Genomic DNA, 22893 nt, shown 5'->3' on the forward strand with positions numbered 1-22893 from the left:
TACTGTAAGTCTATATAACAGTTTTCAACAACAGTCATTAAGTGCAAAATTAAGAATACAGGCACAAAACAGGGTTCTCCAAGAATAATCATGTGTGATCCAAACATCAACGGAAGATTCAAGAGGAGATATTTATTGTGCAATTGCCACGTCAAGCACAAAACTTTAATGTTCCATATTTGTAATACTTATCTTTTTTTTCCTACTCCTGAAAACCTATTAAGGAAAGGAAAGGAAAAAGGGAGCAACTGCATAATACCTTTCGGTTAGTGCTACTAGAAGTTACTCATCTGGAAGAACACAAGGAAGGGAAACAGTCCTTCCTGCTGCTACTATCCCATCATTATCCCTAAATGGCATACAAAACAATTCAAAGCTTCCTACACAGTACTAACCACAGTTCACAATGAATAGCCAAGTGAACAATTTATTAGAACTAATTGAAGCACCTGAGCCTTGGAAGTAAAGCACATTAGTCATTTAGCAGTTGTACTAATGTTGCAATGCTTTCCTTGCCATTTCATTACTGCTCCGATGGCCTAATCATATGCTCAGTCACTGTTCAATCAGTACCCTGAGTCCTGACAAGCTGTCTTGTCAGGTTTAAAATTGGTAAGATCTCTGCTCTCTCAGTCACCTCAATTATTGACTGTATTTTATGGTCAATCTAAGGGCCAAATGGTTATCAGCAAACCATCAGGTGCCTGTAATAGGAGAGTGACCCTCAGTTTATATATATCATTAATGTTCATTAGCAAATAATTAGATTCTTTAATCTGAAAACTCAGAAGCATACAAATATGATTCAACATCTGATTCTAGAAATAAGTGTACTAAAAGGTTTTCTTTAAAGATAAAGCATCAAAGTGCAGCTCTGGGCATTTGAGTTATAGAATTGAACTTGGAAGAGGTTATTTTTTTTCCCCACATCCAATGTAATTCAATGCAGGAATCCAAATTAAAACATCCCTGACAGATGGTTGCCTAGCGTTCATTTCTACCCTCCCTCTTGTGAATGGGAGCCCATCACCTCTCTGGATAATTGGATTCCTTGTAGATGTTTTCCTAATATTCAGTTAGGAAACTGAAGGAACAGAATATACAAATTACTGAACAGACTTATCTTCAACACTATAAAAGAATGTTCATATATAAGCAGAACACAAAAAAGACAAGATTATGTGAGTAAGGCTGCAGTGTTATAAACATTTCATTTCCTTCACCCAAATTCCATCATATTCCATCATAGCTTTCCCCAATCTAGTGCACAATATCTAGACATAGTAAATTTCAGCACCCTTCCCCCGCCATCCCCCCAACCCTCAACTGATATGTTCAAACAAAAGATATAGAAGAATTCAGGAATTTACTTTCTATTTAAAATATTATTTTGGTGCCAGTTAATCTAAAGTGTTACTGTGCAAAAAAAAAGAGAGAAGGGAGGGGAGGGGGAAGCAAGAAAAAAGAGAAATAAAAACTATTCCTTTCGAGGCAAATGAATAAAACTATCGAATATAATACCAGTACAAAATTCAGTCTGTTGAAGTTAAGCAACCATTTTTAAATGACAATTTTTCACTCAAAATGGATACATATTCTACATTTCTGGAAAGTAACAAAGTAACCTCTTTCCAAATTATGTAGATAACTTGGATATTATCTATAAAAAGACAGATGGGATCAGTATGAGATAAAAATAATGGTTTTCAAATGTACAGTACAGAATATTATTCAAGCATTCTTTCTCTTTTGCAGTTTAGCAGGAAGAAGAATCATGCCAAAGGGCACCATCTAGATTTTGCATAGCCTGACTAGTTGCTCTTCCTAGTACTTGACATACACCAAGAGCCTTGGTGGAGCAGTGGGCTGATGCCTCCTTAAGTAACACCAGCTGCCTGCAATTAGTGCAGGTTCGCATCCCACCAGGCTCAAGGTTGACTCAGCCTTCCATCCTTCCGAGGTAGGTAAAATGAGGACCCAGATTGTTGGGGGCAATTAAGCTGACTTTGTAATAATGCCGCTAGGGTGTGTGTGAAAGCCCTAATAAGCAGGCATATACATAGAATGAAGGCTACTGCTAAGCTTGTAAGCCGCCCTGAGTCTTCGGAGAAGGGCGGGATATAAATGGAATTAAAATAAATAAAAAATAAAATAAATAAATATCCACAGACCAAAACATGGTGGGGGGGATTTATTATTTTATTTAATGCCATGCAAGAAACAAAATAATTGCTTATGTATCACTCTGTGTGAAGGTTGCCTAAACCAGCTTTTTGTATCCAGGACTAGTTTCGTGGAAGACCATTTTTCCCATGGACCCCGGGGGTTGGCGGGGGGGAGATGGTTTCACACACAACCTGGATCCCATATGTGCACAAATGAAGCTTCACTCACTCCTCACCACTTGTACAGCCCAATTCCTTACAGGCCAAGGACAAGTACCTCTCCTGGGACTGGGGACTAGGGACCCCAGTCTAAACAGATGTGAAGAAATTGTTTAAAAAGACTGAAAGATTGACTTTAGGCCATATAACTCTACTAGGGGGAGGGAGGCACTTCCAGTTATTCTAGACTATTTCTCATAGTTTTCTTGGCAAGATTTTCAGAAATGGTTTCATTTTTCCTAAGGGTATATAGAGAAAGCAACTTACTTGAATTCACCCAGCTGGTTTTTAGACCTAAAGTCACACTAAAAACTTATGGTCTCCTGGTTTGTACTCTATTAACCCTGGAATGCTTTTTATTCCAAATTTTAGACAGTAGTCTTTTCTAATTTCTCCTGGACTTCCTGAATGCACAGGCTCCTGGCAGTCTTTTCCAAAGCTTCTGAATGAGAAAATCTCAGAAGAGGCTCCTACTTCATCATAAGTAAAGTCCAGAAGCAAACTTATCTACTGTAGATGAGCAATTCCTTTTTTACTGCCTATTGTTGTTAATTATTACAGCTTCCCATAAACTGAATGCCAGGACCTATCTTGTGATACAATTGCTAAGAACTCTTATTAAGAAAATCACAAAATCGCAAAATTTCCCAAGACCATTTGTAAACTCTACAAATAAGATGCGGTGGGGAGGGGAACCAATGCTGGCAACAGAATTATGCACTTTTATAACACAGGCAGGTTTTCTTTTTTTTGGCAAAGCAGGGCTAAAAAGGCAGGATTTCTAGCAGATGCACAGTGGGTGGAAAGAGGAAGTTAATTTTGCCATCAGTTTCTCCCCACAATTTCCTGTAGCTACTTTCCCCCCTCACTAGGGGTTTCAGACTTGTGCTGCCATGTATAATAATTAGATTATCCAAACAGCCTCACTGCATTCAATTACCTGAGCAGTCACTGAAAGGAAGGAAGTTTAAGAACATTTGGTTTCCCGCCATTTAATATTCAATGCAGCAGTATTACCTTATGAAGAAAGAAGCTGCTGCTGAAGTACCTGTGGAGACGCCAGCAGGAGCAACCAAACTCTGGGAACCGCCAGTCCCCATCTGGTCACAGTTGTTTTGTCCTGAGGTAACTTGAAAATTAGAACCTTCTTTTCCACACTCTCCTGTTGTTGCCTCCTATGAAAAATTAAATTAATTTAACTTTAAAACAGAGTAATTTAAAATATTTATTAAGATGAAGCATTTATTAGTCTGGTTTTCGAATAATATAAAACTAGAAGGAAGTCCAAATGCTACAGAGGGCATAATTAAAAACATCACTATGAGAAACTATAGCCAGACTAAGAAGCTTATTACAGAATTGCAGTTCCCAGCATACCTCATAATTTGCCCCTCTAGGTAGGACTGAAGGGAGCCATTTTACATGCAATAGTTGTCACTTGTTTAAGATGATATTGAATATTTAAGTATCACACAAGAGCAGTTACACAAAAATGGTATTAATTCTATTAAATAAATACATTCAAATTTACTTCATGATTTAAGATAAATAAAAGGCTTTCTGAATTAATCATTGATAAAGACAAAATTTATTTTATGCCTACTTGTATCACTTATTACTATTACCACAGAATTTTGAGATCTCCAATTTCAATACTTCTGGAAGGTGTAGATTGGGGGAAAATTGGACTGAACTTTTACATAATAAAGTACTAGTTAAGTGAATAAATTAATTGTGGTAATAGTAGTAAGGAATACTTATCTTACATCATGATATTTGGGATATATCCTGGGACAGATATAAGGCAGTTCCAACCAATGTACTTACAAGCTTTGTTAGGCCAATAGAATGGGGGTGAAGGTAGAATGCCAGAAAATAGAACTAATGAATGGGGACAGTGGCATCAAATAGCAACTGCAAAAACACTTTAATGAAAAGAAAACAATTAAGATATCTTGATGAAAATCAAAAGATCCCTTTGAGGCTTTGAAAGATCCACACCATGCTGTTGCACTGCTTCAAACTAAGTTCCATACCTCTGTTTTCCTACTATCATCTATGTTCAGCAGTTGAGCTGATTTATATCTGTCTCAACAATGGTGAGCCCAAAATTATTTATTTATGACTGCGTGGATGAGAGAAAAAGCAAGTATTAGACATAAAGACTGTAATCATTCCATCTGCTGTGTTGAATGTTCTATCAAATTTATGGACCTCTTTTTCTATTGGTGAAAACGTTCATTACATCCTGTTCTGAGCTGTGGCAGATACAATATTCTGTTTACAGGACCTCAAAAAGAAAGGGACTTGACAGAAATTCACCCTAGACTGCTGATTTTACTTTAAAACATATCTGCAATTATCTGGATTTTTACCTCTGCAAATCATTGCAAGTATTCCTCTATGCCTTGAAACCTAGGCAAAGGAAGTAGGATGAGAATTGACAAAAATGCTCTTTTCCCTTCCATGGGCAGGCCACTTTACTGCTAGAAGTGTTTCTTTCCCTGAATCTCTTATAGTCTGGAGTTACCAGTAATTCATTTTCTGTCCTCACCTAAGTGGTAGGTGAGGAGATTTTTATTCTTCCAGGACAATCTTCCTGGCCACACGCTGTCTTCAACTATGTTTTTGGAATCTGTATGCAGTTATTATTTAGAATACTTCCCCCCCCACACACACATACAATCACTCCAGACACTGCAACACCATGCAACCATGCTACAACTACTGAGAAAAGCACCAGGTTCCAAAATTGATAGCAAGTTATCCTTTCATCATCACAGCAAGCTGCTACTTAAAAAAATTAATAGACTATATATTTTACATCTTATTAGTCAGCTAGAGGAGAGTGACTTAAAAAGTGTATGGGATTAGCAAAGACAACAAGTTGCCTTTGAACTTGGTTACTGAGGGAGTCAGAAACAGGAATCAGGGTGTGTGGAAGTGTCCTGTTTCTAAAAGACAGTGAGATAATAGTATTTCCAGTTCTAAGTAAGAGACAAGAGAAGGGGAATTACTTAGGGTGAAACTTAAAATGCCTGTATAGCTCTGGCCACTGACAAATGATGGCAACAGATCCTGGAGGAGATATTACTGGAGAATCAAAAAATGCAGATGGAACAGAAGGACAGTTACAAGACAATTTACAAATTGTCGTCTGCAAAATTTGGAAGCTGTCATGCTTTGGATTACATCAATTGAACAGATTGTTTAATCCAGGCTTTCTGAACCTGGTGCTCTCCAGATATGTTGAGCTATAATTCTCATCATCTGTAGCCATTCTGATCCAGGTCTGATGGGAGCTGCCCTCCAACATTTCTGGGAGAGTGCCTAATTGCAGAAGGCTGATCTAAGCCTATTGTGCTGTCATATGTTTGCAAACCCTTCATGTCTATCTGACAAGCTATTTTATTCATATTTCCTGTATTCTGTACAGCCCATAATAAGTAATAAAAAGAAGTCATGTGCAACACTAGGCAAGATTCAAAGCATGAACCAGAGAAACATAACACAAATAATGCAGAAAACCTCTGTTACAGGTAATGTTCTGTTAAACCATCTGACAAGCATGAAAACACAGAAAACCATAAGCAGAATGGTTTTGTTTTTCAGAATTATTGGTGCCTGGTAGAATTGTTTATCTGCCTGAGTTACAACTGTCAGGAATTATTTCTCAGTCTCACATCTCTTCAAACATCTTCTGTTTTAAGAGGAACTTACCAAAAGTCATGTGGGAAGAATCCAGAGAAAGAAATATTTTGGAAATATTAAAAAGGTAGAATATATTTCTCCAAAGGAATAATGGAGAAGATCTTTAAAAGGCAGAAACTTATCCCTCCCCCCAAGCCAGAAAATTCAGCAGAAAGCAGCTTTTAGGAATGTAGATGTAATAATCCATTCAGTAAGGTTGGGGCCAGGAAGCTAGAAACTATGAGATTAAGAAGACCTCTAAAATCTACATACCCCACCCAAACTCTAAAAGACATGACCTTTGGGAACATAATAGGATTAACCCTCCAATACCAAAAGGGCACACTCAGACTCAGGTCAAAATATATGACACAGGAAATACAAAGCCTCAAACAGGAACAGGAAACAACCTCAAGAGTCCCAGAAGGTATAAAAACCCACCACTCCCAGCAACATGTGGTCAGCTTTCCCAGAGCCACCTTACTGTCTGGCTCTGCTCTTCAATAAACTACAACCTTCTTTCTAAAGCAGTCTCCATTTTTTTTATTCCCGGCTTGGACTGTACCCTGATGAATATTTTTCATTTCAACAGTCACATTGGTAGCATGTAACGGTCACATGAGCAGCCAAAAAACCAAGCCCAGCCCCCCAAAAAACTTAGTTTCTTTTTTAAGTATGAGGCAAAAATGCAGACAAAAAGTGTATACATGCTCACACTCACATACACACAAAGAAAAGCACACAGAATACTTTTATTTAACTCAGGGGTCGGCAACCTTAAACATTCAAAGAGCCACTTGGACCCTTTTCCCAGAGGAAAAAAAACACTGGGAGCCACAAAACACACACGCGCAGACGTGCGAACGCAAGGGGGGGAGCTTGATTGAAGAGTTTAATTAAAAAGAAATAGAGGCTGCTGTGCATGAGTTCTCTCTCTCTCTCTCTCTCTCCCTCCCTCCCTCCTCCCCCCTCTCTCTCCGATCTTCTGCTCACCTGGCAAGCTGGTTTCACGCTGTTCTCAGACAAGCTGACACACATTCTTATTGGGCTGGTTCTCCTGCTGCTGCTGCTGCTTTTTGCTGCTGCCTGCTTCCTGTGGAGATGCAGCAAAGGCAGGAGCCCCACCCAATAAGCTTGTCAGCTTCTCAGAGAACAGCGTGAGGCCACTCTCTTTTACACAGAGAGAGAGAGAGAGAGAGAGAAAGAGAGAGAGAGAGAGAGAGAGAGAGAGAGAGAAGGGAAGCGCAACTGCCTCTCTCTGTCTCTCTCTCTCTGTGCAAATGGTGGAGGATGACTGGGAGCCGCAGAAGGCTGAAAGAGCCGCATGCGGCTCCAGAGCCGCGGGTTGCTGACCCATGATTTAACTCATTGTTCTAGAACAGAGTTTTTCAGCTTCGGCAGCTTTAAGATATGTGAAGTTCAACTTCCTCATGTTGGCTGGGGAATTCTGAGAGTTGACGTCCATATATTTTAAGGTTGCTGGGGCTGAGAAACAATGTTCTGGAATATTCTTTCTGTCTTATCTTTATCCATACAAACTCTACATTTATAGCCAATCCACTCATAAGTGACACGTGCAATCCATTAAGTGAAAGGAGCCATACATTTAAATTTTCAAACATTTATATAGTCATCCAACTTATATCAAACTCTCAGATTTATGGAATATCTTCATAAAAATGGCAAGCAACAGATCAGCACTAAACATATTGCCAATGCTGCTAACATCGAATGTTATTGCTTGACAAGAGATGAAGAAGTAGCCATTTCATATGTTAAACTTGTGTATTGTGTTTTAATATATTGTGCAAGGGGTGGAGATTTCAAATTCCAGCTTCCTTCGAGCAAGCATTTGCCGGTGTATTAGGCTAATAAAGGACTTTTAAGGTAAACAATGCCTCAGAGTCACTTGAAAAGCCCATGCGTCGGAAACTTGACACATATTAGCCATCAAATCTGGAGACCAACACAATGGCTGACAAAGTGGAAGAGGACAATTTAAATACCAAGAAGATTACTTTAACAGAATGTGCAAACTACTGTACAGTATTTTTTATTTCACATGCTAGCAAAATAATGCTTAGGATAATCCAATACAGATTGGACTCCTACCTGGAAAGAGAAATGTTTAACACCTGGAATCCTGGAAACCTACCAAAAGCCAGAGCAGTTCACATAACAGCAATATTATACAAGCATATTGTGATGTACCCAAAACTTCAAATGCTATTGAATTCTGGATCAGATGAAGTTTCCTAATGCTTTTCAAGGGTATCCCCATGTACAAAATGATGCAGCAGTTCAACTGTGAGGTGACTAAGGTGTAAGTGACCACGAACAGCACCTCCCAATCCAGGCATGGTCACAACTGGGTGATTTAGACCAGTGCCTCTCTTTTTACTGCAACCTATCTCTTAAGGTGGATTGAGAAGATAAAAGAGGATAAAGAAAAAAGAAGTGGGTTAAGAGATTGAAGTATCTTGCTTGGAGGTCTTTGGAGGAAAAGTGGGATAAAAATGTTCATCCTCATTCTCTTCTGTGATACCTACCTATTATGGGTTTTTAAGGATCATCTATATACTATCCTTCAGATAGTATTTCAAGCTAGACTGATTTATAATTATTATACCTTCTTTTGATCCATCTAAAAAGCCACTATGTGTGTACCCATATGAGAGATACAGTTCCATTCAAGTATTTTCTCAGAAATGTTTACTAGAATAATGAAATCTTTTAAAAATGCTTAATCAGATCAGATGCCACAATACATATTTTTCACTAGGGTTATCCACTATATGAATAATGTGCACTTCTGCATCTGAAATACTACTCTGACATTTCAAACTAATTAGTTAAAATAAATTTAGCCAAAAAGAGACAGTGTTGTAATGAAACACAAATGCAATTAAACACTCTCCAGGATGTCACAAAACTTTAAATTCTTTGCTGCCATAGATCATGTTTTATAACCTTCTCCTATGGTAACATGTTAGAGCCTTGTCATAGTATGCCACAGGCATTGCTCTGCATTTATTACAGAGAAGTAAGCAGAGACCTTCATGTCTTATTTGCATTTAGGAAGGCACCATTTGAAATTTGAATATCTAGTGGCAGAACCATAATAGTCATTCAGGGTTAAAGAAAGAACTACCATGAAACTGCCACCAGATGTCCATACATTAGAATGCCCATCTGTAGTGGAAAAGCCTATGTGCAAACAACTCTGCAGACACAAGTAAAACACTAATGAAATCAAACATCTTGAGTACAGGTAGTTCATGGGTTATGAGAGCAATGGGGACCCTAATCTCCATTGCTGATGCCATCGTAAGGTACAATGTCACGTGACTGCATCACTTAGTGGCAATTCCAGCAGTTCCAGTTGCCATCATAACCTGAGGATGGCACAGGTCATTAAACAAGGATCTCATGTAATAATTTCCCCATTGAGTTTGCTTGTGGGATGCCACCAGAGAACGTTGGAAATTATGATCATATGACCATTAGGATGCTGTAACAGCCAGAACTCTGAGAATGTAAGTACCATTCATTCAGTGCTACCAAAGTCTGAATGGTTGCTGAACAAATGTCATAACCCCAGGATTACCTATATAAAGAAATCTATAAACAAGGAACTGATCGCCCTTAGTAGACTTCTTCATTGCAGTTACCCACACAATAGTCTGGATCAGTAAAATAAAGCCATTCCCCAGTTAACTATTTAATATATGTAATGCATGAATGCATGTATATGTATGGTATATGTATGTTGTATACTCTCAATTAGTCAAAGGACTAATTTATGCAATATATATACAGTAAGGGCAAAAGTAGACAACAATTTCAAAAAGAAACACTACACTGATGGGGAGGGTTGTTTTATAGTAATTTCTGATCAACTTGTTTACACAAACCAAGAAAACTGTTTTGAGCAGTGATGCTCTAGGACAGTTATATCTCCCATATACTGTATAATCTGTTTGGACTTCATAGCTAGCTTGTTCTCACAGGAAGAGGGTAAGCCAAATGTAGCTCTGAAAGTTTCTGAATCCACAGAGAATCTCCAGTATAGAATTGGGGGGGGGATTCACCACCCCAGCACCTGCTTCTTCAGATACCAGCCCAAGTTCAATGGTACTTCTGAGCCAAGAGGAGCACCAGGAACACAGAGTTTAATATCAACTTATGACCACAACTGGAACCAGAATTTCTTTTGTTAATTAAGCAAGACAATTGTTACCTTAAGTGAGTCATATCCAAATTTATAACCTTTTTTGCCACAGTTGTTAAGCAATCTTTCCAGATGTTAAATGAATTGTGCAGTTGTGAATCCAGCTTCCTCCATTTACTTTGTTTGTCAGAAGCTGGCTGGGAAAATAGAAACTGGAAATCACATGACACCCCCCCCCCCAAGATACTGCAAAACCATCATAAATACATGCTGGTTGCTAAGTATCTGAATTGTGCGGTTTCTGCAATGGCCCAAATGCAAGGACCAGTCATTACTCATTGTTTTCAGTGCCATTGTAACTTCAAACAATTGCTAACTGAATGGTTGCAAGTTAAGGGCTACCTGTACTTATGAATAGTCAGGCAGTCTAAACAAGACAAATGCAGACCAATAAGGGCAAGAGTGCAGGCTTGAGAACTTCATTTTTTTATTAAGTTCAGTGCTGCAAATAACAACAGTTGCAGCCTTTCTTGTGTTTCCAAGACTTTGCTCTAATTTGTTCACACAAACATCAGAACTCCTCTTCACTATTTTATATCAGTTCCTGGGTCTCTAATACTGTACTATCAACTGAATTCATACTATGGTGCTTTATAATATCGCATGTGTAGCTTCCCACACTACATCCTTAGCCTTGGATAGATCATTATTTACAATGCTCTTTGAAAGAGGACATAGTTTCCAACCAATAGGGACTGACATCCTCAAAAAGTATTCTGAGGACTAGTGGCTTTATTTGATGCAACCTTCATCTCATGTATCTAAAAACTTGGAAGTTACTGCAAATCAAAGCAGGCAATACCTAAGCACAATTAATTCACTGTATAAAGAAGCTTCATAGTTTATTCTCCTGTTCAGTAAGGGGAGACCGTTTATGTTTTTCTAACAAAACTAATTGCCCATGTCTGAGAAACCTCTATTGTTTTTTAAAAAAATGAAATGCCAGTAACATAACAATGTCATAGTAATCACTGAAAGCAGAATCTTGCTCACCTTTCATGCCTTATGTCAATGGAATGGAAATGTCACAAGCCCATACACCAAGTGTCAAATGAAGGAATGAAGTCAACTTGCTAGGATAAATTAATTAGGAAAACGTTTTTATAGATCAGGGGTGTCAAACTGATGGCCCGAGGGCCTGATGCGTCATGCACAGGCCATGCCCACCCTGGTTCCGCAAAGGCAAAAAATGTCACAATACATCATGATATGTCACGTGATGCGATCACGTTTGACACCCATGCTATAGATGATCGATATCACACTAGTAAATCTTTAATTATTCAATTAACACATTTAAAGTTAGCAGTTAAACAAGTTTTGCTATGCTGACAGAGCAGAAAACTTTAAGAAAATCCTGTCTCTTATTGACACATTTTTCTAGGACTTTGAGTGATGAACTGACTGATGCCATAGGTTTAAGTTTAGTATCTCTGTGTTTTCTTGAATATGATGATAAACTAAATTGGCTGTAGAGAAAAGAACAACACATATTCAGGATCAACAATAAAGTGAGAATAGCACTTCCTGTCTTGATGATCCTCAGATATATTAGATTTACAAAAATTTCCAGTCAACAAAAACTTGTGTAGGTTGGGAAGCATGGTAATTCCAATGCCAAAAGATTTGGAGATTGTTGAGAAAGACCTGAGGAAGACTGAATTACTCTATAACCATTACTCACCTCCCCCTCATTGTACAATTAGGCTACTGCAATGCATTCTCTATGCCTTTGGAGGTTATTTGGTCTGCACAATTACACCAAATTACTGTAGAACAGCTGCTAACAAGGATGAGAATATTTAACAATACAATATTGTTGCTTCCATCACTGGAATAATTGCTTAAATATGCAATCTAAGCTCCCAGTTTTAAGACATTAAAAAGTTTGGTTTTCATGTACATCCAGGACAGTCTGTTCCAACTATAGGTGGTTCATGTATGTATTCCAAGAGGAGATGCTGAATGTCCCCACCTTCCATGAGCTAAATGTCCCTCACCTTCCATGAGGACCAAGAAGGGCTCCTTCTCTGTGGCAGTCTCCATACTATGGAAGAAACCTCTCCCTAGAGTTCATCAAAACACTTTCCTGCTTGCTTCTTCTTTCTGAGATGGGCAGCCAGTGTGCAGTGCACCATACAAGGTTTTTTTTAAAAAAAAGATATTATATCAGTGATTGGGTTGATTCCCATATGAACACTTAACCACCAACAGAAACTATATCCATGATCCACCAGGCCCTTGCATAATTTTTGTTATGTAATTTTAGTTAAAAAGATTGAATATTAAAAAGACTGTTTATAGGGGCAAAGTTAGCAAGTAGAATTCTGCACACAGGTGCCTTGTATGCCTGAAGCAGCCCTGACTGAGTCTATCCACCATGCTACTGCTCATGTTCTTCTCTTTCCATCTACCTTTACTAGCACTATATATTTCTCTAGAGAGCCATATTTTGCATAATCTATCCAATTTGGCTCAGACATTTGTGCCACAAGTGAGAATTCTGAATTGATATTTTCTATGATTTATTTGTTGAGATTTTGGGGGCTGGCCATGAGATTTTCAAGAATTTTCTTCCATAGCAAATTTCAAAAGTATCAATACTTTTTCTATACTGGATTGGATTGTCACAGGGAAAAAAAATTCCTGCATAATTCTGAATTTGCTGATAGACACAGTCCAGTATCAAAATGGCTTTTCCAAGGCTTGCATTGCTACTCTACCAAGTGCTAGCCCATATCGTATTTTTTGATTGCAAAGCTTACATCAGGTTCATGAATACAGCTTTATAACCAAGCATTTTTTGTTGTAGGTTTCAACTATGAAGCTTTGTCTTTACTACACAAAGATTATGGCGAGGTTTAAGAACTCTGCTCTCTGAATGAGACACAGAAAAAGGTCCAAGGACGTCTCCGTGGTCATGTGGCCAGCCTGACTAGACGCCAAAGGCGCACAGAATGCTGTGAAAGTGTAAGTGGAAGTACCTTGAGAACACCAGGTCCAAAGGGGGACAGGGATTCTTTGGTTGAGTGTCTGAACCTTTATAATAATTTATAATATTTAGGTATAGAGTTAAGAGAGGTCCAATCCTATGTCAGTGACAAATATTTGTTGGATGATGGTTGTGGGGGCAGGGAGGGAGGAATACTGCAGGAAATGTTATGAGTCCAACAGACAAGTTATCAGTGATTAGCAAAGGAAGATATGACATGAGATTTGAGGGTGACGGGGTAATATCTTTCAAGATTACCTTGGATATTTTTTAATCTTATGGACAGGTCCCTGGCAATACAAGCTCTGGCATATATGAGTTGGATCTGTTCATTATAAGGTTCCTCTAAGCAACTAATGAAATATGCAGATTTAAAGTGATAGGAAATGCTTCTTTGAGGGAAGGGATTATACCTTTTACCTTTAAGAAGGTGCTTGTGCATCCCCTAAAGAAACCAACTCTTGATCTAACCATATTGAATAACCATTTGAGAAAGGTATTGGAGAAGGTTTATAATGCCTTGGTAAGGCCACGCTTTGAATACAGCATCCTGTTTTGGCTACCACAATGTAAAAAAGATGTTGAGATCTAGAAAGAGTGCAGAAAAGAACAACAAAGATGATTAGGGGATTGGAGGCTAAAACAGATAAAGAACGGTTGCTGGAATTGGGTATGTCTAGTTTAATGAAGAGAAGGTCTAGGGGTGATATGATAGTTCCAATATTTCAGGGGTTACCATAAAGAAGAGGGAGTCAAGCTATTCTCCAAAGCATCTGAGGGCAGGACAAGAAGAAATGGATGGAAACTAATCAATGAGAGAAGCATTCTAGAACTAAGGAGAAATTTCCTGACAGAACAATTAATCTGTGGAACAACTTGCCTCCAAGGTCCCTTCCAATGTTGTTGTTGTTGTTGTTGTTGTTGTTGTTGTTGTTGTTGTTGTTGTTGTTGAAATGCCAATATAAAGACCCTGGGTGAGTGGATTAATTATTAAGCTAGACTCCTTTTAGATAGATTTCAGATTGAGGTGTGGAACTGAAACTGCATCAGCTCCTCTTGTGAATGTCAATCAGAATGAATGGCCTTCTCTTCTGTGTCTAATGTACAACACTGAAAAAGGCTCACAGGTGGGAAAAGCACTGTAGCTTGAGCTGATACAAGCTAGAATGTTACAACCTGAAACTACTCAGCCTTTCCCAATATAGTGTTCTTCAGCTGGAGTCAAACTAGAATGCTTTGCTGGCAAGAAATGGAAAATTTGCGAACTATATTTCAAATTTACCTGGAACACACATGGCGAGGGAAAACTAGGGCATGAAATGGCTCTTAGATCATCCAGGGTTCTACTGGCCAGCACTAATCTCACTGCTGCCCTAGATGACTAAGAATCTACACAAAAACTCTCCTAGAACTAAGCACTACAGGAAAAGATTGTTGTAGTTGGCTATCTTTCACAAAGTTTCAGCTATCATGACTCATTTCATCATTCAGGAACCTAGGAATATTGAGAAGGGATCTAAGAACAGTGATTTATACCAGTAAGCCTTTCCTTTAAAAAGAGCTATATGAAATTCTTCCTAGGTTTTGATCTGGTTCTGACTGGTGCATTGACATACAAATGTGAAAGAGGTTAAGGAGTTTTATTACTTAGTTTAAAACATCTCACAGTGGTCATAGCTATTAGAATGGAAATGTAACAAGTTTCCAAAAACAGAAATGTGCTTGCTCATGAAATAATAATAGTCTCAATTTAAAATGCTTTAGCTTAAAATTCTATGATCCATAACTGTTGACTAGAATAAATATTATAAAAAATTTTACTTTCCCTGTGGAATTTCAAAGGCCGTAAAACCTTCCTAGAAGCATAAAGGACGCATACACATATTTGGTCAACGTGTCAATAAAATTATACACTACAATTGCCACTAAAAGTACAGAAATGCGGTTTATGCTTTTTTCTAGAAAAATATTTCTCAGCATCAACTTTTTACTGCTCTTTGCCAATGATTCCAGTGGGGCTCATTAAAAAATAGCATAAGAGGAATTTTATGACTAAACTTCATTTCTATAGAGGTTTTTAATACCCGCAGCTGCTGCACAGTAGCAAGAAAACTCTCTCTGCTGTCTGTGTCTAAACATGCACCTCAGAGTTTTACATATGCAATAGGTAAGCTATCCCATAAAACATCGAGGTAAGAATTTTGTACCTATATTATTTCAACACTGCACTGTTGGTAACATTGTAGTGTGTGTGCGTGTGTGTGTGTATGTGTATGTATATATACATACATATATATACATATATATATACACACATATACATGTGTGTGTGTGTGTGTGTGTGTATGTAGAGACTCTACATAGACTCTAGAAAGGGTACAGAGAAGAGCAACAAAGATGATTGGGGGACTGGAGGCTAAAACATATAGGGAACGGTTGCTGGAATTGGGTATGTATAGTTTAACGAAGAGAAGGGTGAGGGTGACATGATAGCAGTGTTCCAATATCTCAGGGGCTGCCACAAAGAAGAGGGAGTCAAGCTATTCTCCAAAGCACCTGAAATCAGGACAAGAAGCAATGGATGGAAACTAGTCAAGGAGAGAAGCAACCTAGAACTAAGGAGAAACTTCCTGACAGTTAGAACAATTAACCAGTGGAACAACCTGCCTCCAGAAGTGGTGAATGTTCCAACACTGGAAATTTTTAAGAAGAGAATGGACAGCCATTTGCCTGAAATGGTATAGGGCTTCCTGCCTGAGCAGGGGGTTGGACTAGATGACCTCCAAGGTCCCTTCCAACATATATATATATATATATATATATATATATATATATATATATATATATATATATATATATATATATATATATATATATATATATATATATATATACACACACATATATCCATTCAATTGTATTCAATTTTCAGAAACTGCCTGAACAAGTTCCTGCAATCCTCTTGGCAAGGGTTTTCAGAAATGGTTTACCACTGCCTCCTTCCTAGGGCTGAAGGAGACTAGCTCAGCTGGCTTCATGTCTAAGGCAGGACTACAACTCACAGTCTCTTGGTTTCTAGCCTGATACCTTAATCACTACACCAAACTGGTCCTCATTGTACTATATATTATATATAATTTTCAAATATATTTTTCCCATGTTATTTGGATCATAGAATCCAAGGGACATTTTGGCTATTAATGGCCATGTGTCAGACCATTGTGGCAAGCAAGGATGATTTTCTAAACTGCTAATGAGAAGCCAAAGTGAAATGGATTCTTCAAAGTAGTTTCCAAGCCTGTGGAAATATTGGTCATGCTGGGCTGAGAATCTGAGAACTGAGCAGAAGTATAATTTTGAATGTAAAGTCTCCTTGGGAGAAACGTTCAGGAACTGCCTTGTTTTTGAACTGAGCAAGTTGGATTCAGATAGAGGCTTGCATCCTAGATCAGAAAGTTTACCACTTGGAATAATCTAATGATGAAAACAACATCCACAATTAGTGTATTTGTAACCAGTTCTATCCTGAACTTCTAAACTACTTTTGTGTATTATGACATTGTATACCTAACTTTGTTTTATCTTAATTTTCTGGATCTTGTTTGGCTTAACTAAAATACTGGGATTCCCTTAAATCTATTTGTTGATTGATTAATTACTTGCTTGCCTCTTGTATTTTAGAGCAGTTATCTCTGATTGTGGGACAGCACAGTAAATGATGGGACAGGACAGTCATCTTTTTTTCTCATCTAATTATCATGGAAGCTGTTGTTAATTTTTCTTTTTTGGAATAAAAAGGATCTACAGTGTAGGTCACCCCATTAGTCTGAAAACCAAAGATTCAATCATATTAAAATAATTATCACAGTGTAAATCATAACTGCTGTTCAGAAAACCTCAACAAGCATATTTGCCTGCACCCAGACTCCTCACCCAACTATCCTATATCCTAAAAGCAATTACAGTATTTAGTAAAGATGGCTGTGGAGAAGATAGAATCAATGTACAATGTGCTCATGATTTGTTACCAGAATAAATTCACATGGAATAATGGCAGAATCTCAAGATACTCATGGAAGCAATGTATATATTAAATTCCATCAGAAAATGGAATTATGAACTCACAGAGGCAATTACCCAAGATCCCAAATACACAAATAAGCCAGGCACACTGAATTCTACATTTTGCCATAAGTTATTGTCCCACACAAACAGATCTGCTTAGAAACTATATCACAGTATAGGAAATCCAAGATGGCAGATAAAGACTCTGTTATTCTTACCTCAGTGGAGAAGTAGGATTTAGAAAAGTTGGCAAAGCTTTATCTCAGTTGAAAATTACAAGTTGTAGAAACCTATAAAGCAATTTGTTTGCTGATCTTTGGAGCTGTCCAAGGTCTGGACAATCTTGAATATTGCCAAAAGCATGTCCTGATAATTCAATCCCTTCCGCCTGCAAAAGGCGTTTGGGGGAGGGGGGGAACTTTTCCAATTCTCAATCATCAGAATGTAGAAAAAATAAAATAATAATAAAATAAAATATCTATAAATGTGTGCACTTCAAAACATGATGCTATTTGATTTCTTTTCTCTTCATGAACCAACTCTATTAGTTCCATCTCCCATTCAATGTCCTCACACATCTGGTTATGCAATATAGTGGTTAGGTTTCTGATGAGGAACAGAAAAGCTGTAGTTCACATCTATGTTCACCCTAACCTAAAGCACAGAATTGTTATGAGGCAGAATGGGAGACCTATGCACGCTGTGTCAGACTCCATGGATGAAAGGTGAGCAACCAGCAACATGTAATATAAATTCAAGCCTTGGTCCCTGTAGTTAGCATTCACTGAACCTAACTGGATTAAGTTAACTCTTTTCACAAATTGTTGACTTCAGTAACTTTCCCAAAAATTCTTTTTTTTTTAAATTAAAGCAAGCTTGTGGTTCTGTCAAGAGATTTCTCAGAATGCAATTCAGGAACTTTTAAATTTGTCTGCTTATGGTAAGTAGACACAGAATTCAACGCAAGAGTCAATACATATGAACTTACTCTTCTAGTTATTTTTATTATTATTTCAAAGTAGGTAACCAGCCTTATTTACTCCTTTAAAACTCCTTTAATTGTATGCAAGTGCAATTTAAAAAATCCTTGACAAAACCTCAATAATTGTTCCTCAGTAGCAGCAGAAAATTACCTCCTCTTAGTTTCAAAAGTTCTATTTATATGCCTAATAATCCCACCATTGATTACTGTGACTATATTCTAATTATAAATCCATTACTGCCTGAAAGTGAAATAAAATCAGTAGCCCACATAAAGAGGAAAAGGGGAGAACTAAAACTTCACTGTGCTATTATATACAGATTCTGTCATGAAACAATTCCATGTTATTATCAGGAGTATAATAAATCTTTTTCAATTAGTATAACCAAATTGTTCTTGAGATGTACAAAAAAACCCTCAAATTCTAAAAAGATAAAATGCTGGTAAAGTCAATAAAACCTGTCAGTTATGAAGTTATAGAAAATAGAATCTGAAAACTAGTGTAACAGTTGAACACATACACAAACACACACACACACACACACACAACCCCATTCATAGAACAGTATCCAAAAAAATTGATATGTATTCTAACTGATGAAGGCAAAGAATAATATTGAATAATGAAAGGTCCCAGGATAATGTTGCAGGACCCAATCTGGGTCGGGAACCGGGATCAGAATTCTGGTGAGAGAGACGTTCCCTGAGGATGGGCTCCAGCGTGAATCCAAAAGCTCGGAAGACTAAATCTCTGTTTCCAGTGACCGACCCAGATTGGATCCTGCATAATGTATTCTACCGAACATGAAAATGGTCTTTACTGAAATGTGAAATACCATAGTAAAATCCAGCAATATTGTATATTGTATTTAAAAAGTAATATAAATAAAAATAAAATCATCATTCAAGTAAAAGTTACAATACAGATGTACAGTTCTAGTCCAACTTTCTATTCTTCAGCAGCTTACATGTGCTACAAAAGAGCTAATGGCTTCATTAAGAAAGATTATTTATCTTGATCACAATGGCAATCACTTTCTTTCAAAATCCCTAGGAAAACATTAATTAATTAGTTTCAGAGCAATAGTTTTTACTGGTTTGCCTACTTTGAAACCCCTGCATCTTCTAGAAATTTCCATCTATTCTAGCACAGGTATAGTAACAAGCCAGTGGAATCCAGAGCTAGTTCAAAATAATCACTATATCTTCGGGGTAAATTTACACATATAATGTCTATGCAACTGAGAGACACTTGGAAAAAGATATGTAATCAGATGTTTAGTGTTGGGGTTGCCTAAAGTATTTAGACAATCTATGAATTTCTAACCTACCCCTAATGTTAAAGTTGGTTTTCAATAAGAACAGGTGAAATCTAGGCCTGCCATTGTGGTCAGGGCTGCTGGCTCAAGTTGGCTTCTATAGCTAGTTTGGGCAGGTCCTTTTATGAGATACTATATTAATAACCGCTTGGCCTGCAAGTAAGAAAAGATCGAACAGGGGTTGCTTGGGTGATTTTTCTCAGGCAGGATGCTTGGGTTAAGAGAGGTTTTAGGACTTTAGTCTTTCTTTTTATACTGAGAAAGAGAATGGACTGAGAGTCCAGCACCCAGTTTATGTGGTTTCAGAATGCATTTTTTTTGTTCAAACTTCCATGGTATATAGAACATGGATGTTTATACTTCTTCTGAACTTAGAGCCATTCTTACTCTCTGAACTTTGCCTTTGTCTCATTCACAAAAGTGGGATGAGACTAGACAGTGGACAGAAATCAGACCAAAAAAATCCACTTAAATCAAATACAGTCAATTATTCTAAGTTAAATAAATGTCTCTTCCAGTACTATTAAAATTACAATTCAGCAGCAGTTTGGCTCCTGGAGCTGCACTTCGGATGCAGAGCTACACGCAATGGGGGGAAAAATCATGCATTTTTATCTACCACTGACTGTGCCAGATTGAAATCTGTAAGTTGACCATTAATAATAATAAACACATGGGGACATTTTTTTTCAACCAGTGTTCTGTGAGTTGCTAAGTCACTGAAAATTATCTTCAAGCATATTCATAAACACCAAATTCTGAATCGAGTAAAAACAAATCAATTATTTGTCTTAATTTTTAATTGGGGTATGATAGAAAAGGCAGTTCAAGCTCTCATATAAAATCCAACTTAATGATATAATTAATATTCAGCAATGATAACACTGGCTTATACATACCGTAGGTATAAAAAAGTAAAGTTTCTTTTTAGTTGAACTCAACTCCTGGAAACTTTCATAACTCTTTCCTTGGTAATATCAGAGAAGTGATTTACCTTTGAAACATGAGAGTCTTGCACTGATTTTGGCAGAACCAGAAATAGAAGAAATGCAAAAATAGCCGTCTTATCTCACAAAATGTCTGTATTCACTGAAACTGAAAATGATATGGCTAGTTTGCCATATCAAATATTCTATTTGATATGGCAAGCAATTTAGAATATTTATTTTATGTATCAGATTTATTTGTTGCCCATCTGGCAATTCAGATGTCTGAATGGCAACATTAACAATTATAATTAAACAGTTATAATTCCTATGTGGCAATGAAGTTTTATTTTTTTCATCCCTCCAAAGACTTTACAGTGTCTTAACAGTTTATTAGCTTGCAGATAACATAAACATTATTAAAATAAAGAATTCTTACCCACTTCAGTGGTCTGGGGGGGTTTGGGGAGGGGAGTTGGGGGATTGATAAATTGTTTCTGTTTTATTATATCTGAATCCAATTTTGGTATCAAGGTTCTACAACTTTTTATTTAAAGAAAATTCTTTATTTTAAAGAAAACCTTTCTTTATTTCAACATGATTATTGTTTTAGCTAACTGACTGTAGACACAGAGTGATTGTGGTCTGATTTAGAGTTTATCTTTCATGTTTGTGATTTTGATTTTGTCATTGTTCTGATTTATTTATTCTAGGGGGAATATTTTTGTTGATATGGCACACTGTCCAATCCTTTGGGACTAGGCCAGAACATAAATAAATAAACAAAGTATGATTAGTATTGGCTCCACCCCATCATGCTTAATTCTGTTCCATTTTTCTCCAACTATCATATGACTGACCTGCTCAAAAACTCTGCACTGGTAACCATCCCATGAACTGTTATCCAGTGACTGTGCTTCAAAAAAGTGCATCCTCTTATACCAAATACTGATAAAAGAAAGAACTGAACAGATCTCTGTGGGCCAATGACGCACACACTTGCTCATTCTTAAAAATCAAGAAGGGATGGAGAAAAATTGTGGCTACTCACCTAGAGAGCATTCAAAATCAGAAGTTTGGGGATGCTCAGAGTTTCATGTGAAACTTTAATGTTTATAAGGAAAGCTGCACAAGTGTAGGAATAATACTTAAGTTTTTATATTTACCGCATAAACAATAATTAGAAGCCACCTTGTTTATTTGGAAATTTTTACTGCTCAAGAAAACCACATATTATCCTTTTTTTCCTTGTGTTTGATATATTAATACATTATGAGGAAACACAGCAAATAACTTATGTTCACAGTTCATGTGTTGGCCTATTACCAGTAAATTCACAGGTTCATATCAATATCTATTAGAATCTTAACTGAAACCCAACTCAAATATATTTTTACATCCCTGAACTTTTTACTTCAGGAGAGTTTACTGAAACCATTCAGATCTGACCAGCTGCCATACTTCATCCAGGGATTATCTCTAAACCATACAGAATTTGTATTCCAGTTTGTTAACTCGGAGGTGAATAAAAAGCTATTATGAAAATGTAGCATCCATAATTACACTCTTCAACAGTCAAAGAAAATTCAGCCATTCTACACGGAAATTATTTACACAGGCATCACAAAAGATTATAAGGCTATCTTTATGACAAGTTTAACACTGAAGCACATAAAGTGGAACTGTTACAATGAGCTATTTTGCTCTGTGACTATTGCTGTAAAATTGAACGAGACAGCTTAGCTCTCCAGCCTTGTCCATCTCAAATGATACATTCAAATACCAACCATGGCCACTACTTTAAATGTAAGACCAAAAAAACCCCCCTATAATTTGTTGCCTATAATTTCTTCCCAGTCCTAAACAATTAGGGCTCAGTTTCTTGGATGTATTAACATATATGCAATAGTTTTACTTGCTAACATGTACATCAATTTTGTATTATTTTAATTGCTTTTATGATGTACACCAATATACAATGACCATATTGCTTTTAACCTACTGGTTGGCATTCTCCCACATTTTAATATTTTATATTTTATGAATTGTTTTCTCTATTTGAACCTGGTTTTAGAGCTTTCTGTTGTCATTATTTTGACTATTTATTTATATGGACTTGTTTTCTTTTTTAATTTAAATTTTGAGAGGCACCCAGCTCACATACTATATCAATTGAACACTGTAAATACATTTATTTCCCCTTTAGAATCACAATGTTGTACCACAAGCTCTTCCCCTTTGGGGCATCCATGCAACATGGCAGTCCTTATAGAAAAGGGGAGGTGCTTGTGTAGAAAAGCCACT

At 37.1% G+C, this 22893-nt stretch overlaps 1 protein-coding gene across 1 annotated transcript in view; it reads right to left on the bottom strand.

Moving 5' to 3' along the window:
- KIF26A (kinesin family member 26A) overlaps window positions 1-22893 on the bottom strand; it is a gene marked incomplete at both ends in the record, with an annotated part of 189985 nt that overhangs the window by 71118 nt on the left and 95974 nt on the right. The window contains one exon of the mRNA XM_083353389.1: window positions 3402-3559. Coding sequence (XP_083209515.1) covers window positions 3402-3559 — 158 coding nt within the window. The remainder of the gene's footprint in view (window positions 1-3401; window positions 3560-22893) is intronic.

This window comes from Vipera ursinii (assembly GCF_947247035.1).
Source record: "Vipera ursinii genome assembly, chromosome: 1".
In the NCBI taxonomy this organism is placed as follows: Eukaryota; Metazoa; Chordata; class Lepidosauria; order Squamata; family Viperidae; genus Vipera; species Vipera ursinii.